The 17439-nt window shown below is 42.6% G+C and overlaps 2 protein-coding genes across 2 annotated transcripts; both read left to right on the top strand.

Annotated features, from left to right (window-relative positions):
• Positions 1 to 775: 775 nt before the first annotated feature.
• On the top strand, positions 776 to 3911 carry LOC311508092 (cytochrome P450 3A40-like; the record flags this gene model as incomplete). The annotated part of the gene is made up of 11 exons (XM_084572731.1): positions 776 to 867; positions 1002 to 1101; positions 1208 to 1321; positions 1695 to 1783; positions 1898 to 2046; positions 2166 to 2293; positions 2390 to 2462; positions 2547 to 2707; positions 3018 to 3244; positions 3333 to 3495; positions 3789 to 3911. The coding sequence occupies 11 exons, from the start codon at positions 776 to 778 to the stop codon at positions 3864 to 3866; spliced, it is 1374 nt and encodes a 457-aa protein (XP_084428857.1). The 3' UTR covers positions 3867 to 3911.
• A 2139-nt stretch (positions 3912 to 6050) lies between these two features.
• Positions 6051 to 17422, top strand: foxk1 (forkhead box K1). The gene is made up of 9 exons (XM_084567667.1): positions 6051 to 6611; positions 10046 to 10261; positions 12690 to 12888; positions 12979 to 13125; positions 13323 to 13516; positions 13778 to 13950; positions 14059 to 14316; positions 14816 to 14989; positions 15304 to 17422. The coding sequence occupies exons 1-9, from the start codon at positions 6166 to 6168 to the stop codon at positions 15534 to 15536; spliced, it is 2040 nt and encodes a 679-aa protein (XP_084423793.1). The 5' UTR covers positions 6051 to 6165; the 3' UTR covers positions 15537 to 17422.
• Positions 17423 to 17439: the final 17 nt, after the last annotated feature.

Here is a 17439-nt window from a genome sequence, read left to right as displayed (position 1 = left end):
CCCATCCATGTTATGTTGTCGTTATTTCATTTTGTCACCGTAGGTGACACTGTGGTACCGAGTACGGTGAGAAACTGCTAAATCAAGCCCATGTTACCCTCATAGAGGAAGAATTAAAGGACGTTTGAGAGCCGCACACTGCTGAAACCGTGTTGTTTCTTACTGTTCACAGTCATTCATAACTGTGTAGCAAAATAGCTACCGGTCCAAGTATCCCAGGCTTGAGGCCGGTAACATATGTTTAAATGGTGATATATAAATATATATAAATTATTGTGTATGACTGAATAAATAAAACAATGTTTTATCTAATTTTTTAAATGTTTAAATGATTCATTTTAGTTAAAGAAAATAATAAAAGTGACAATTGCTGTATTTTACTTGTTGTATTTCTGGGATATTTACGAATACAGGAGACCCCTAAATTAATTAATTTATTAATTTATTTATTGTTGTAAATTAATAAAAGCACTTCTCATGAACTCTGTACATGTTTGTTTGTTTTTCTTAGCACAAGCAATATAATAATTTAGGCCAAGGGACTGCAGACTCACAGGTAAAACAGCTAATAAAATGCTGTCCAGCCTCTCTTTGTCAATAATTCACCCGCCCACTTCCTTTACTCATGCAATGGGGTTGTACAGCAGCAGATAAAAGTTGAGATTGAAAGCTTGACTTGCATTGAGCGACGAGAGATAATTGTATGTAATTAAATTAAATGTAATTGTATTTTATATTCCACCAATATCTCTACCCTTACAAATGCTAAAATGTGATGCAGAAACGGTGCTTCATTCATCATCTGGACATTCTTGTATTCACCAACTTTGATGAAGACTGCCACAAGAAATATGGGAAAACATGGGGGTAAGTTCACCTGTTGTATTGTATGTGTTATAGTATTGTAGTGTTGTATACTTGTTTAAAAAGGATGGAGTTGTATGAAAGTTTCTCTTATTCATTAATGTTGTATGTGTGTGTTACATTCTCCTCACATTTAGCATTTATGATGGCCGTCAGCCCGTGCTGTGTATCACAGATCCTGGCATGATAAAATCGGTTCTGATAAAGGAGTGTTACTCTCTCTTCACCAATCGCAGAGTATGCAAGCTCCCTATGTAGTTCAGCCTCTCATTATGATTGTTGGTTTTCAGTTAAACTTTTGTCCTCATTGCTGGCGTTTCTTTTTTTTTTATTGGTGTTTCAGAATTTCCGTCTCAATGGTCCACTGTATGACGCCGTGTTTATAGCAGAGGATGATCAGTGGAGGAAGATCCGCGGCGTCCTCTCGCCGTACTTCACCTCGGGCAGGCTGAAAGAGGTACATCCCTCTCCTGCCGTGGCTTTTCCTGCATGTTAAACAAAACCTTTTTCAGCCAAGCTCTGTGCTGTAACTCAAAATAGGATTCAGAGAGCAGTGTTTCTCAGCTCGTTCTGCTTTTAAAAATGAAGCTGTTTCAGAGCCTTCATGATCTCCCTGACTATTACAAGAGGATTTTTGGAGGTCTACACATAACCGTGCATCATATTGGCTCATTGTCTTTATTTGTCACTTTTGTTATATTGTGTTTTCCTAAAATTGAGTTGGAACCTCTTTTTGGGTCATTTTCCAAAAGAACAAAACAGAAAAAAATAAGCACTCCAGAAACATTGTAGTATTTTGCATTAGGTCTTTGCCTTTGTGTGTGTTTCAGATGTTTGTCATAATGAAGCAGCATTCTGCTAACCTCATCAAAAGCATGAAAATGCAGGCAGACAAGGATGAACCATTAGAGATGAAAGAGTAAGAACATTTCATGCACCAACAAATTAAATTGATTGAAGTTCTTCAAGAGAAGCTCGTTTTAAGACTGGAAGAGTGATGTGTCTTTTGGATGTATTTATATGCTCTTTATAGGTACTTTGGATCCTACAGTATGGACGTAGTAGCCAGCACAGCTTTCAGTGTGGACATCGACTCACTCAATAACCCTTCAGATCCTTTTGTGACTAACATCAATAAGATGCTGAGCTTTGACTTCTTAAATCCTATCTTCCTCATCGTTGGTAAACTATTTGTTTAACCTTTGTCAAATGCAGTTCATATACAAGAAAAAATGTTACTTCCTGAGAATCTGTAGTTTCCTGTGACCTTGATAAATGTGCTGCTGTCTGTTTAATTTCAGCCTTCTTCCCCTTCATGGGTGTAATATTAGAAAAAATGGAGTACTCCTTTTTCCCAAAATCCGTGACAGACTTTTTTTACGCTGCACTGGAGAAGATCAAGTATAATCGTGAGAACAGCAAGCAAAAGGTATGACTGTCTGTGAGTCTGTCTATGTTCACGTGTTCGTATCAGCAGGTTGAGAAACATAATCAGAGCTGTTCTCACTTACGTGTGAACTCTCAGAGTCGTGTGGACTTCCTCCAGCTGATGATGGACTCTCAGAAAAACAATGACTCCAGTGGGGTGGGGGAAAAAGGTGATATACACAGTTCATGCTCACATTCATGGCAACACAATTGAAAATTATTCTAAAGGCTGCATATCCTCCATATCTCCCCAGGGTTGAGTGATCATGAGATCCTTTCTCAAGCAATGATTTTCATCCTTGCTGGCTATGAAACTAGCAGCTCCTCTCTCTCCTTCTTGTCTTACAATTTGGCAACAAACCCTGAGGTCATGAAAAAGCTGCAGGAGGAGATTGACACCACCTTCCCTAACAAGGTAAGTTTTAAGTAAGAGGTCTCAAAGACAAAGATTTAAAGCTGCCTTTGTTGGTCTTTGGCCACTTTTAAGTGGAGGAGCTGTACAACACACTTTCAACATTTCATACAAGACTAATACTTCACCAAAGAAGGACATGAAAAGTGTAAGGTGAAATGGGCAATTATTGATCAGTGGAGCAGAAATCTCAATCCTGTTGTGGTACCGTGAGGCATTATGAGATAGTGATAAGTTGTTTTTACTTTATTTGTCAAATTTGGTCATTCCATTAGTGAATCATCTCTGGCCTCATGCCTATGTTTTCATGCAGGGTCCCGTCGACTATCAGACGCTAATGCAGATGGAGTATCTAGACGCCGTCGTCAACGAGAATCTCCGGTTGTACCCCATTTCCCCACGTCTGGAGCGCATGGCCAAGATGACCGTGGAGATAAACGGCGTATTGATTCCAAAAGGTACTGTTGTCTTGATCCCCACGTGGCCCTTGCACCGGGACCCTGATGTGTGGCCTGAACCGGAGAAATTCAAACCTGAGAGGTACAGCAAGGATTTATATATTTACCAGAATAGACAATAAATAGAAAAAACTAACAGGTTTTAATACATTGGGTGGGTGTACTCTCAGGTTTAGCAAGGCAAACAAGGAGTCTGTCGATCCATACACGTACATGCCTTTTGGGGCCGGGCCAAGGAACTGCATTGGGATGCGATTTGCTCTGGTGATGATGAAACTTGCAGTGGTGGAGATCCTCCAGAGATACAGCTTCTCTGTGTGTAAGGAGACCGAGGTGAGACCACAGCGATCCATGTTTACACCACAAAACATGTTCAGACATTAGTCACAACTAGTTCAGCAGCTTTATTGAAGGTTAAATAACCGTGACCTGTGGCTTATGTTTGTTAGTTCATAGATCAAATCCTTTTACTTGACAAAGCAAGAAAAGTCAAAGTGAATAAGCTATGTGTTGTTAGAATGTGGATCCTAACTACTTTGAATTATTTGCAGATTTGGAAGAACCCACAGTTTGGTGTTCTGTACTGTACCGTTGACTTTGTTCACACTTCTTGTTGTTCTCACCAGATCCCACTGGAGATGGGCGTCGAGGGTCTACTAATGCCAAAACGACCTATCAAACTAAAGCTGGAGCCACGCCCTTAATTCTCCGAAAAAAAAACAGGAGGAAAGATTCTCATTTCAGTTGTGATGTAAAGAAACCTGTTTATGAGGTCTAAACACACCATGTCATGCCATGCCTCTGTACCACTTCAACCACAGCTGATTGTCCAGAGGAAGATTTCTAAAATCAGAATTTTTAAATAAAGAATGTGTTGATTCTTCCTCTGTGTGTTGTCATCCTTATGATAAAAATGATTAAAATATGGCTGTACAAAGGCAATACAGGACTAATACTGATACTTACGAGGAAGCTTTTAAAATATGACGGCCATTTCTTCATCAGTCAGACTTCAGACCATGGCCTGAGGTCACCTTTCAGTATACTGTTGGGTCGCTGCAGCAGGTTGATCATAAGGTGGGTGCAGTGCATTGCAGTTTTTCCCCCCAAACCTTTTAATCACATTTCCAGAAACTGTGGCTCTGTTTTTCAAATTTTTAAAACACAAACTGAAAAGACCAGTTTGTCAAAACTCCACAAACCTCTTGCAAAATGAAACATGCAGCTTTCAAAACTATCCACCTCAAACCAATTCCTTCCACAAAAACGATCCACACAGCGATTATATATTTTATATTAAAAGCTTACAGTATATCAAATAAACATGGATGTGATCAATTCAAAACACAAATATCAAAAGTGTGCAGGTATTTTGTGGCTTCCAGAGGGCAGGTCGTTGAAGTGTGCAGAAATACGTTTCCTATCTTGAAGTGAAGGGTATTTTAGTGGTAGTATTTACATGTATGTACAACTCAGATGTTGCATAATTTATGTAGTATGTAGGAAAACTAATTTCACGTTTGTAATAACAATGAGAAACACCAAGAAAAATCAGTGCATAGATGCAAAAAGATATCTTTTTTTTTTTTTTACTAACCGCAGTGCAACGTGTTGACTAAGAAACAACAACATTGCTCAGAGTTCAGCAGTTCAGACTCGTGTTATTTGATGTTTTGTGCACAGTTCCTCATTTTTGAGTATAAGATGGTGAAATGTGTTGTGAACGTGTTTGCAGAAGTGTTTTATTCTGTCACAGCGCTCTCGTGTGGACGTTGTGTTTTCAGGTTTTGTTTCAATAATCGCGGATGTGCTCCTTCCGCTGGATCCATTATCCGGGTTTTTCAACCATCTTGTTCTTTCCATGTTTATAAACAGAAGGTAGAGACAAAAAAAAAAAAAAAAAAAAAAATTCTGAAAATGCCTCCATTTACAGGCTGCAGAATGTAGTTGAAGTCTGGGCATTACACGTGTCAAATGGATGCACTGTGCTCCTCTATCTTGTTAAACTGCCCGAACTGTAGCACAGAATGCAACATAATGTGAGACTGATCCAAAGTGACACGTTTTAAAGGCTGTAACTTGAGCAATGTGTCTGTTTACATGGAGATATACAGATAGGCCGACGCAGGTGCAGAAAGAATTGTGCACCGACTTCAGCTCATGCAGACCATGCAATCCAGGACAGACATGCAAGTAAAGGACAAAATGAAATGATCGGCTGGGAATAATATTGATCTTAAATCTCATTATACTAATCTAACTACGGTTTCCTGATGTGACGACACATGGACTGTAGCCTATCAATGGAAGGGGCTGGATGTGGCGTTCATGGAAGGGAAGGTGCTGACCATGCGAAGCTGATGGCAGCAGTAAAGTTAGTGGCTGGTTTAGTATAAGATTAATATTTAGTCCAGTTCCATCTGCTGTCAGCTTTATTATCTGGCATGGATAGTTTCAGATCTGTTAATTATTAAACTTATTCACGTTTCTTTTATGCACTGTTTTAGAGACAACATACCCGTACAGTAACTGATTTCATTTTCGTTTTCAGTGTTTTTAATACAATATAATAAAAAATATAATTTTCTGGCTTCTGTAAAGAACGCTCAGTTATTTGTATGTTTAAATGGTGATATATATATATTATTATTATTTTTTTTAAATTGGAAACTTTGGGAATAAAGATAAAGAAATACAAAGGTGATTTTTTCTGTGAGAGTTCATTCATCGCTTAGACAGAATCACGTTTTGTTGCTGCAGCTGTTCATTTGCTGGATTCAGATTCTCTGTCTGTAACAGCCGGTTACGGGCGGCCCCTGAACGCAACACCAGTCCGGTTCCTGCAGACTCCGTTCCCGGTCTTGCACCGACCCAGACTCCATGTTGTTCCGTCAGCCACGGAGCGAACAAGTGTTCTGGCCGAAAACTCTCACGTTGCAGCCCTGTGTGTGCGAGAAGTAAAGTGTGTGTGCTTGTGAGTGTGTTTTGACCCTCCGAAAGAAGATGGCAGACTACCGGGACGACACCGGAGCACGAGCCCTGCTCGCTTTACAGTCGGCGCCGTGCAGCCCCGTGCGCGTCGCGGTGACCTCGCATGCTTATCGTCAGCCCTCGTTCGCCCTCTTGGGTCCTCCGATGTTAGACGCTCGCAACGATGCCGGGATTTTTCCTGTGCGGCTCGGTTCTCCTCCTCCGCAGGCCCTGGCCAGGCTCGAGGGCCGGGACTTTGAGTTTGTCATGCGCCAGAGGACGGTCACCATAGGCCGGAACTCGTCTCACGGCTCCGTGGACATCAACATGGGTCACTCGAGCTTTATTTCACGGCGACACCTGCAGATCACCTACGACGACGCGACTGGTTTCTCCCTCCGGTGCCTGGGCAAGAACGGCGTGTTCGTTGACGGGGTGTTCCAGCGCAGAGGGGCGCCAGCGCTGCCGCTGCCCAGAGAGTGAGTGCAGACACCTAGCATAGCCGCTACCGCCCGGCTCGATGTGTCAGTGATGGGTTGCAGGGCGTCCCAAACTTAACTTAATTTTATGAATAAACCTTTAGATGAACGCACAGGCTGAGAGTAGATGCTATGATATATTTAGTTTCCCCTATAAAAGCCTGTTCCCCTCCAATGGACACCAAAACCAAACAAGTAAAACAGCACCTTTACATATGTGTTTGCTAACTGTGTGAGCGGATGTGAGGCATTTTTTAAACTTAATTCAGCACTCTGAACACTTAAACGGAGAGAGCGTTTTTAAATCTTGCTGTCAAAACGACCACCACATTGAAAGGGCCAACAGGAGCACAGATTCTGATGAGGATACAAAGTTTGTCATGACACCCCCCTGATCAGGGCGGATTGAGTAAATGGTGACATCGGTTTAAACTGGCACAATTGTTACACAATAAGCCGACATGTCTCCACTTATTCACAACCTGAGTTAAAAAAAAAATGTTATTGAAAAAGACACCGCTTCTGTGTGCCCCCCCCCCTTCCCCCCCAACTCTCTCAATCAGCCTGACTAGTTTTAGCCGTTAGCAGCCGTTAGCTTCGCTTTCAGTTGGCCTACTGACAAGTCTTAAGGCTAGCTAGTTAGCAAACGTTAAAAAGTAGCCGTTGGCTGATGCTTCTTACAGAGTCGTGTAGTGTTGTTGTTGTAAAACCGTCTCATTAAAACAATCTAAGTTTGAACACACTTTCCCCCCCCTACATGAATGTGTCGTGGCTACTATTCAAACTCGTGTGTCACTACTAGTTTTCAGGGTGATTATGTTAGCAACGGTATTAGCTAGCTTGTGAGGCTTGTGTTAGCCAACGTGTCACCGTCACGTAAACATTAATGTAAACAAACGTACCCCGCAGCCGTTTATCTCACGAGTCTTGCGGGAAGAGGTTATGTTTGCTTTAAATCGAAACTTAAAGTAAGTTTGGGTTTTTTTTGTTACATCAAGAGAAATATCTGGCGTTTAATTAAAGTTTTATTTTTACGGCTGTTGCCTTGACTTTTTTTTTTAAGTATTTTACTACTTAACTGGTTTGTGTTCTACAGTAGCAGTGGTAAAAACTTTGACTTTGAGTGTATGTGTCAATCACAGGGTGGAGAGGAGAGGGGAAGGGGGGGGGGGAGGTGTGTGTGTGTTTGTGTGGAGGGGGGTGACCGTGTCGTCCCTGATTGGCTGTCAGCACTGTTTGGGGGCGTGTCTGAATTAAACAGGAAGTGCAGTCTGGAATGACATCCTCGTTGCAGGCGCACATGGAGTAAACACAAGGCTACAAATCAAGGCCATATCCACCACAGCCATGTCCGCTTGTGTTGTTTTGTGCCCAGAGGCTTTATCTTAATTGAGTGAGAAACAGACTATTGTATTTATTTATTTTTTTTTGCGTACTTGTGCTTTAATCTAGGGTAGTAACATTGACGCAATAATTTATAAACGATGAAGAAAACCCATCACGGTTTCTCAAAACCCTGTGTGGAGTCTTAAATGCAGTTTTTACTAGACCAGCACTAAAATATATTAAGACAATAAAAGCTCTAAATCCCTTGACTTGAGAAGTTAAAACCTGCGAATGTTTGTCATTTCCCTTAAAAATATTTAATTCTTATCAGTATATAAGAATATATACAGCAGATACATTTTCCTTTAGTCAACCAAACATTATTTTTATTATTAACTAAATGTTACACCTCTAGTTTCTGTCATATATTGATTCAGCTGAAGGCTGCCAATTTCTCACACGTTTCTTTGCCAAACTGCTTGAACTCTGTCAAATGTCTCGTGGACCTCGGGGGTTGAATTTCAGGTTTATCCTAAAATTCTAAGTTTGGATAGAAGCCTGAACTGGTTCTTTTGTAAACTTGTCTCCTACCCTTTTCTGTATAATACATCTTTTTTTTCTGTATTACAGTGCTCTCACAGGTTTTGAGTTTCTTTATAGTTTTAAATTATGCTGCCTGCATGTTTTCCCTCTTCAGCCTTAAATTGGCACGCAGCAGTGACATGTCTGTAAACTGTAATGCTACCACCACCATGTTGCAGCATAATGTGTTTCTAGTCTCGTTATGATAACAAAGAGGCTTACTGTTGGTCCGGTCAGACCACTAAACCCTCTTCCACATTGTCTCAGATACTCTGGTCTTTGCTCGAGCAAACATTAGTTTAAATGTCATGTGATGTTTCAGCAGTGTGTTTCTCTCCGCTGCTCTAGCTTTTAATCGAGGCTGTCGAAGGGAAGAAGCGCAGTCTTTTCCACGTCCGTTACGGCACCCTGTAGCTCCTGCAGACTTAACGCAGGCCTCTTTCCTCCCCCACTCGCGCTCTTCTGACATGGACACTTGTTTTGTGGAAGGATGGCCTGCTCCAGACAGAAACAGCTGTGAATATTGTGCTCATGGATCCAGTGCTGGAGGGACAGCTGTGGGTTTTCAGGAGAAAATGTAAAGCGAATAGATAGATGGCAGCTTGTATATTTTTATTATAAACCGGTGTCTGGAACAGCCTATAACACATTTGCGATCCTGTGTGAATATTCTCTTCAGTGCCTCTCCACAGGGAGGTCTACAGCTCGACAGCCCTGGAATTAGCTGGGCTTCACTTTCTTGCTCAAACACGTAATCTTTATAGTCGGGTAGATGGGGTTGTGGATGTCACCAAGATTAGAAGGTCTACAGTGAGCACTCAATCCTGGGAAAAATGAAAAGCGTTTACATCAGTTGTTCCGTTTCTGTTGTAGAATGTTTACCAGACCCTTCACACACATAATTACTTTCAAAGGGTTTGTTTTGGCGTGAACTAACTTGGCCCCTTTGACTGAGCCTTGTCTTTATTGAGGCAGTTGTCCAGACCTGCTGAAAGAAGCAGAAAAGAAAAGGAAATGCGTGCTTGAGGGGTTTGACTACGCTAGTCAGTAAGACATTGTTTACATTATAAACAAACCCCTATAGGTTTGCAGGAAGTGTCGTCACTGTATACGTTTCAATTTCTTTATCAACGCTCTGTCACACACTGTTAAAACATATTACAGTACTGAGTTTTAATGTCTTGTCCCTTGACAGCCACAGTCTCTCCGCAAGATGCATTTAGCACCAGTTCTCTCTGTTTCAGTTGTATCACTCCATCTTACTCAGCAAAGGGAGTGTGCCCAGCTGTCATGATACTGTGAATGTTAATATTTTAGTTTTCCTGAGCCCTGTGAACTTCAGAGTTATAGATTATAAATTTCTACATTTCTGTGACAACCACCGAGCAAATTACTATACAATAACAAGTTTTAATGCTTAGCTGATAATCATTATAGAAGATGAACTAATCACTTTCTCCATGTTTCTGTTTTCTGCCTCGTTGTCGTCCTCCACCTGTCCCCCCCCCTGCCGCCCTGCTCTCTAGGTGCATGTTCCGCTTTCCCAGTACGGTAATCAAGATCCAGTTCATGTCACTCCTGGAGGTCGAGCAGCACAGAGAAAAGGAGCATCCCTCTCCTCCCCCTCGCCCTCTTCTGCCCCACATCTCCCCTCTTAAAATCAGCATTCCCACGGCGCAGCAGCATGAAGAGCACATCAGGGCGTTTGGATCTCCGCTGCCCTCGCCCACAGGCACCATCAGGTAACCCGCAGTTGTCACTGATGAACGTGAACACACTTCATAGATGCTCAGTGCTTTCAGTTCTTAATGTCTTTTGATTGAGCTGGCGGTTAAATAAGCAATGCAGCCGCAAATCACCCCCTAATTTTATCTTCTCTAATTTGAAGATTTTCAACTTGTCTCTATTTCTCAGAACAGTGAGTTGATTCTATTTACATTAGTGCTGTGGGTCATACACAAAAAGATAAGCAGTCTGATGACTTTGAGAATTAGAAAATCTCAATGAGGAAATTCAAGGACTTTCTGACATGCAAGTCAGATGATTATTTGGAAAAACAAACGTCTGATTTATCTGTAACGCAACTTGTTGCAGCGCAAAATATAAATTAAAGCAACTACAGTTAATCAGACAACAGAAACACGGCATGTGACGTGAGAGGGCAAGAAGGCGTGGACGTATGCTCTCTAAACTCCCCTCAGCTTAAAGAAGAAAATAAATCAGAAATACTTTAAAGTACACAATAAATATCATTATTAAGAAACCAAACAGAGGACGGTTCATCATATCAGAAGACGGTGAAGTAAAAAAGAATAAAATACAAACAAGAAAATAAGCCTTCAGTAATGTCAGAATTAAACACTAGCATATTACTCTTCACACCTTTGTAGGCATCAGTGAAAGAAAGTCATATAATCTGTTGTAGGGCTCTTCAGATAAATAATTTAAAACAGGAAATGATGGATATTCACCCAGTCTGGAAGTCTGTTAACAAAGCAGAACATTATAAGTGTCCAACATGTGTTTAATGTCATGTGAGGAATATACTTGTGGGTCTGTCGGGATATTTGAGCTCTCTACCTTCTCATTTCTCAGTGGTCGTATATAAAAAGCCTGCACGCCACGCCAGGTTAATGTACTGATGATAGCCGTTCCAGCCGAAGACGTGTTTATCAGGCGGTGCTATATTTCGGATGAGGTGGCTGTGATAGTTTGGAAATCACTGCTCTATAAATGTACACAGCATGTGCAACTGTTTGGTGCTGCCGCGTGCGCCCTCTGGTGGTCGCCGTCAGCCCCTGCGTCGTACGTCCCCACCAATGTCAGCTTGTGTGTGCATGCCTTATATGGGATGGCTGCAGCTTCGAGGTGCGTGATTGGCTGCTGGGCAGATTGTTTTGCCTGTAGGCCATTTTTCCGTCCATTCGTGGTTTCCTTTTCAGAGCCCCTTCACCCCTCCCACCGAGCCCTGTTCTCCTGCACGTGGACGCACACAGAAACAGAATAAAGACGCTTGCTCATACATCTCTGCACCGCTTTTACCGTGGCCTTTTTCGGGCAGATAGTCGTACCACCTTGCATACCAGTACCCTCACACAGCGAAAGAGTATTGCATATAAGCATGTGCTTCCACTTAAAACACCAACAGTGTCTGTTCTCAGGGCGGTAAGAGTCACTTTTCCTGTTTGGCAACTTGAATGAAGTGTATAAAATAACATTCTTCTTCCTCTGCCAGCGCGCACACTTGCACTGCTGGCCTGTGCGCACATGTAGAGAGGGTGAAATGGTGGTTGTGAGTGTGTCTGGGAGGGGAGAAGGCAAAGGCGACCCTTGCGGCTTCATTGAGGCGCATATTACTTTTAATGAAGTTTTCCTTTGTGGAGTTTTAATTATGTTTTTATGCTTAAGATGTTACTGAGCAGCATTAGACGTTTCAGCACGCAGCTTACTGAGCCATTATCAAAACAGATCCTGCAGCCTAGTTTCCCCAGCCAGAAACTACAAACATACTCTCTCTCTCTCTCCCTGTTTGTGGCTCTCTGTTGCCAGAGAGGCAAATCAAAGCTTACTGACTCTCCCAGAAACCAGTGTTTACTTTACTAACAGAAGCAGGTGTGTGTGTGTGTGTGTGTGTGTGTGTGTGTTGTGTAATAAGTGACTGGGTTTTCCCTGTGTTCCGTCTCTCAACAACATTAGATAAAATCGAGTTAATAATTAACACACTTTTTTAGTATTTTTGCCTCATTGTTGTGTGTTTTAAATACACATTTGTTTTAAACACAACAACTGTATTTTCATCCTCTCTGCGAAATGTGCATGTGCTTTATTCACTTGTATTTACGTGTGCTAGTGCAAACATATGAGGTGGGGATCCATCTAGATTAATTGTTAGTTTGGTAGCAGCTGCATTGGTTTTCTGAGGAAGCAGAGACTAGTGATGAAAAGTTGGAACGTACTTTAATATTAATAGCAAAAATGTATATTTGTAGGTCAGGTCGACATGAATTGAACAATGTTTGAACCATGGATTGCTTATTCTTTTAGCGCAAGAGAAAATTTCATCTTCTTTTTTTTTCGGTTCTTTTTCCTCAGACAGCTGCGCTGCTTCAAGCAGTAGCCTCGAACCATCACTTTAAGGCTTCACCACGGCCTCTTTCTTCTCTTCCCCAGTGTTCCTAACTCCTGTCCAGCCAGTCCCAGAGGGGCAGGGTCATCGGGGTATCGCTATGGACGCAACGTGACCTCTGACCTCCAGCTGGCAGCTGAATATGCTGCCAAGGCTGTTTCTGAGCAGAGACGAAGTATTGCTGAGCAGAGAGGTGGGGGAAGTGAGCCGCGAGGGGAGTCAGCTGGTGGAGACAGCCCCAAGGTAAAGACCCTGAAGCGGTAACGCTGTCCCGAGCTTCATGGCCTCTTAGAAATGAGTCGGTTGTGTTAATTATTCTTTGTGTCTTTCCAGGATGAGTCCAAGCCACCTTATTCCTATGCACAGCTGATAGTCCAGGCCATCTCTTCGGCCCCAGACAAACAGCTCACTCTCAGTGGCATCTACGCCCACATCACCAAACACTACCCCTACTACCGCACTGCAGACAAGGGCTGGCAGGTAGAGTCCTCTCCCTTAATATGTAAACTGATTACTGCGTGTGATTACACATGTGGAACATTTTATCAAAGATTGTGTCGGGGAAAGTTTTCCCTCCTTATTTTCTTCCAGTTCTGTGATATTTTCTTTCTTTCAAGTTGGTATTTCATCGTCCGGTGACAGAACTCTCAGTGATTCGTTTTTCCTTCCTCCTCCAGAACTCAATCAGACACAATCTGTCTCTCAACCGCTACTTTCTGAAAGTGGCACGGTCTCAGGATGAGCCCGGGAAAGGAAGTTTCTGGCGCGTGGATTCGGCCTCTGAGACCAAGCTGGTGGAGCAAGCCTTTAGGAAAAGACGGCAAAGGGGGGTGGCCTGCTTCAGGACTCCGTTTGGACCTCTGTCTTCAAGGTGGGATGTTCAGTCGGTCCCACCTGTGACCTTCAGCTGCACAAACACACACACACACACGTACAATGGCTCAGTTAACCCTTTCTCCCTTATCTCTGCTTCTACTCCTGGCTATCATTTGTTTGGACAGGACGAAGTAAGTCTGATTTTGAGGTTACCTGATTCAGCAGACCGTCGTAGCAATGAAGAGGTCCACGCGTGACTTTAAGGGAGTTGGTGAATTAATTGTTTTCTCTCCTTTCCATTTATTTTGTCGTTCAGGAGTGCTCCCGCATCCCCGACCCACCAGGGACTTCTTTCTCCTCCATCCAGCGGGCTACAGACTCCTGAGTGTCTGAGCAGAGAGGGCTCTCCTATCCCCCACGACCACCACGAACAGCTGGCTAACAAACTGGCATCTGTACCCGAGTATAGGTATTCTCAGAGCGCCCCAGGTGAGCATGAAGGTGCACATAAAAAAAGAAGACTTGAACACTTGATGTACGCGATCAAACAGGTGAAATTGTTTGTCTCTCTCTCTCTCTCTCTCTCTCTCTGTGTAGGATCTCCAGTCAGTGCTCAGCCTGTCATCATGGCTGCTCCGCCTCACCCCACAGTCCTGTCCTCGGGCACGGGGAAAACCCTCGCTTTAGTTCCAGGTGGTGGCGGCCACCTCCAGCCCATCCACTTGCTCCAAAACGCCCCTCAGTCTTCTCTCACCATGTTGCGGGTGGTTACCAGCGCCCCTCCGCCTTCCAACCCTTCGAATGGGTACAGCGCCCCCACTGCTGGAGGAATAGAGGGCAGCAGTGATCTCAGAGGTACAGCCGTGCAAGTCTTTAATTCAGTCGGCAGCTTAATATCAATGATGTGGATTAGTTTGGACGCATAGTTCCAGGTAGAGTCCTGCTTTTTCTGCATTACATTGAGGCAATTTTTGTAAAGTATCGTGGGCTGTGTGTCCCTAAATCTTTGAGTACCCCTGATTTAGGCTTTCACTTTTTATTTGGCACAAACCTAAATTATGCACAAGAGTGAATACTTTGTTTTCTGTGAGATCTGTTTTATTACTTATTCTACGAGGACAGAAGAGCTACACCACATTTGTCTCTGCCTCTAGATAAATGATTATATACTGCATATTGAGCCTGGGCCAGAAGTGAAAACTTTTTGTGCATGCTTAATCTTGTGTGTAAGGACTTTTTAGATTTATTTTAAGTGGAATTCAGTTAACACCGTGAATAATTGATAATATTCCAGTCCAGATATTCTGATAAACGTGTTGGCTGTTGATCTGACCCGTACACTCTCCCCCCTCAGAAGCCCAGCATAATAGAGAGCGCGTGATCCAGACCGTGGACAGCGCGGTGCATGGCGGGGAAGGACGTAACCTGACCCCAGGTTTACATCAACTTCCTGTCCGTCCCGTCACCCAGAATGGCAAGCACACCACTACTGTTGTTGCCACGGCAACCGGCCTTGCTAATGCATGTGGTAAGATCTTTTTTTTTTTTTTTCTCCCAGTAATAACGGCCAAGAACATTCACCTCACATGAAAATAATATGATTTTTGCCTCAATCTTTACATATTTATTATATATTGTGTGCACTTTTTGCACCATTTTTGCACCATTATCTAAATTTTTAATCAATCTTTAGTCTCCCCTGTTCTTCTTACTTTCTCTGATGTCCAACTAGTCACCTGCATCGTTGATTTTCAACCTCATCTGACAGCACATCTCAAGAAACGTTTCCGAGACGATTTTCAATGTCGCTGACTTTCTCTTGTCGCTTTTCCTCTTCTCCAGGCCTGAGCAGTCCTCTGCAGATCCTGGCCGCCCAGGCTTCCAGCTCCCCTCCAGTGCTGGTGAGCAGACAGCCCAGCGCAGATACTCTAGCCAGCCAACAAGGCGAGCCCCAGGCCAAGCGGCCAAAGATGGAGGACGACAGCGGCTCTGAATCTCCTCAGCATCAAGTTGCACCTGCCCAGCAGCCCGTCATTGTTGCCATGACATCACAAACCCACGACCCCAGGCAGTAAATCCCAGGGCCTCTTACCAGGTACCCGGCGGACAAGCCTCTCTCGATCATCCCCTCAATGCTTCGCCTTTTATACTCACTTGATATGACTGTAGCCGGCACGGCCAGAAAAAAAATGTACAGGCAGTCTCTCAGAAGGGAATTAAATTCTAAGGAGCACATAAAATTGGTCAAACCTAAAGGAAAAACGTATTCACAAAAAGCAAGTAAACCTTTAAGGACGTTAGCACCCTCAAGTCTTTTTTAATGTAATCCATTATTCACTGAAAACACAGAATAAATAGTAAGGACTCGAGGCTTATTATGTATTTTCAAATCATTTCAGCACTACTTTTACTATGTGAATGTTGGCTAATCTCTCAGATACAACCTTTCCTCATGTTGATGGATGAGATGCACCACTTATCGTCACTCTCAGGCCAAAGAACTCACCTCTCCTGCACTTCTGATTAGAGTCACTGCCTGATTTTAAAGCCAGGGAAATGCGTTTTCTGAGATTTTGAATGACCTGCATTTACAGAAGAAGCTGTGATAACTAGAGATGATATATTGTCCGTGTGTTTTTCACACACTTGTGCGGGAAAGAAAAAAAAAAAAAAAGGTAGAGAGTATATGCACAGACCAGGATGATGAGACTGTTAATAATATGATTGTACGTAGGCTCCTTGGAGGAGAAACAAAGTGGGAAATCAAAGGGGTCGTCTCAGAGAAAAGACAGAAGTTGATATTAAGGCCATCAGCAGAACGCGAGACGTCCTTTCTGCTTTCGTTCTCCGCGAAGCACAAAAAAAATAGGCATATTTCATCGGAGAACAGACGTGAGTAAATCCAGGAATTTCGCCTCACTTGAGCTCAGTTTGGTTTCGGCGTGAAGCTCGTCAGATTTCGGGATGATCAGGACGGCAGAGTCGGGGGGGCAGAGGAGAGGCAACTATTTGGAGTTGATTGAAGTGGAGCTAACCTAACGTAGACAAACTGATTGTTGTTTTAATTATTTTTTCTCGTTTCTGTAGTGGTATAAGGAGGAGTGGAACAGCCTGTGCGTACAGCTTTTGTTTGTCTTAGCACAGTAAAGCATTATTGTAATAATCCTTAAAGCCTTAAATATTTCTACATTTTTTTTTTTTTTTGTTATGTTATTTTAACCTTTAGACAGCTTCACCATGTTAGATTAACATAGCGCTTTAACGGCACGTGATCGGCGACACTACAGCGGTGACAGTTATGTTGCATCAGTAGACTTGTATCGGTTTTATCAGGGGAAGGGCGGGACCAACACACGACCACAAATTTCAACTGCGCTCGTCTTTTTCTTTCATTCTGTATGGTACTTTTGACATCCTCTCTATTTTTGGCTCGTCTCTCTTTTGCTTTCCTCTGATTCTTTTTACCTTTTTTTCTCTCTCCCCCTCTCCTCACTGAGCAGTCTCTGCAGAGGCATCAGCAGGCTGTTGGCAATTCCTGTCACAGACGCTGCCTTAATTAGATATTCTCTAGCACTTTCTCCCCCGCTCTGTTCTCTGTCTCACCCTGCCTTTAGCTTTTTTCCCGAATGTCCTCACACAGGCCACATTTTTTTTTTTATTTTATTTTTTTTTTAGCTGGCAATCAGGCACAAGATTTCAGTGATTGTTGTTGCACATTATTAGAAAAACAAAAACAACAAAAAAAAAAGATGCGTAATGATTGTATGCTGCTCTATCTGCTAAATGACAAAGCTATTTAGAAGGTATTTTTTTCTCAAAAAAAAAAAAATATTTTGCTATGTGTAAAAACAGCTGTCATCAATACCTAAACATTCAGGAAATAGAGAAGTATATGTATTTTTAAATGTTCCTGTTTTGTGATTTGTTATAATGTGTAGCACAAATTAAAATTTCTCATTGACTTAAGTATTCCCTCGT

This window comes from Chelon labrosus (assembly GCF_963514085.1).
Source record: "Chelon labrosus genome assembly, chromosome: 2".
NCBI classification, from domain to species: domain Eukaryota; kingdom Metazoa; phylum Chordata; class Actinopteri; order Mugiliformes; family Mugilidae; genus Chelon; species Chelon labrosus.
Note: the sequence above shows the minus strand (reverse complement) of the source record. Positions and strands in the feature narration are given on the sequence as shown.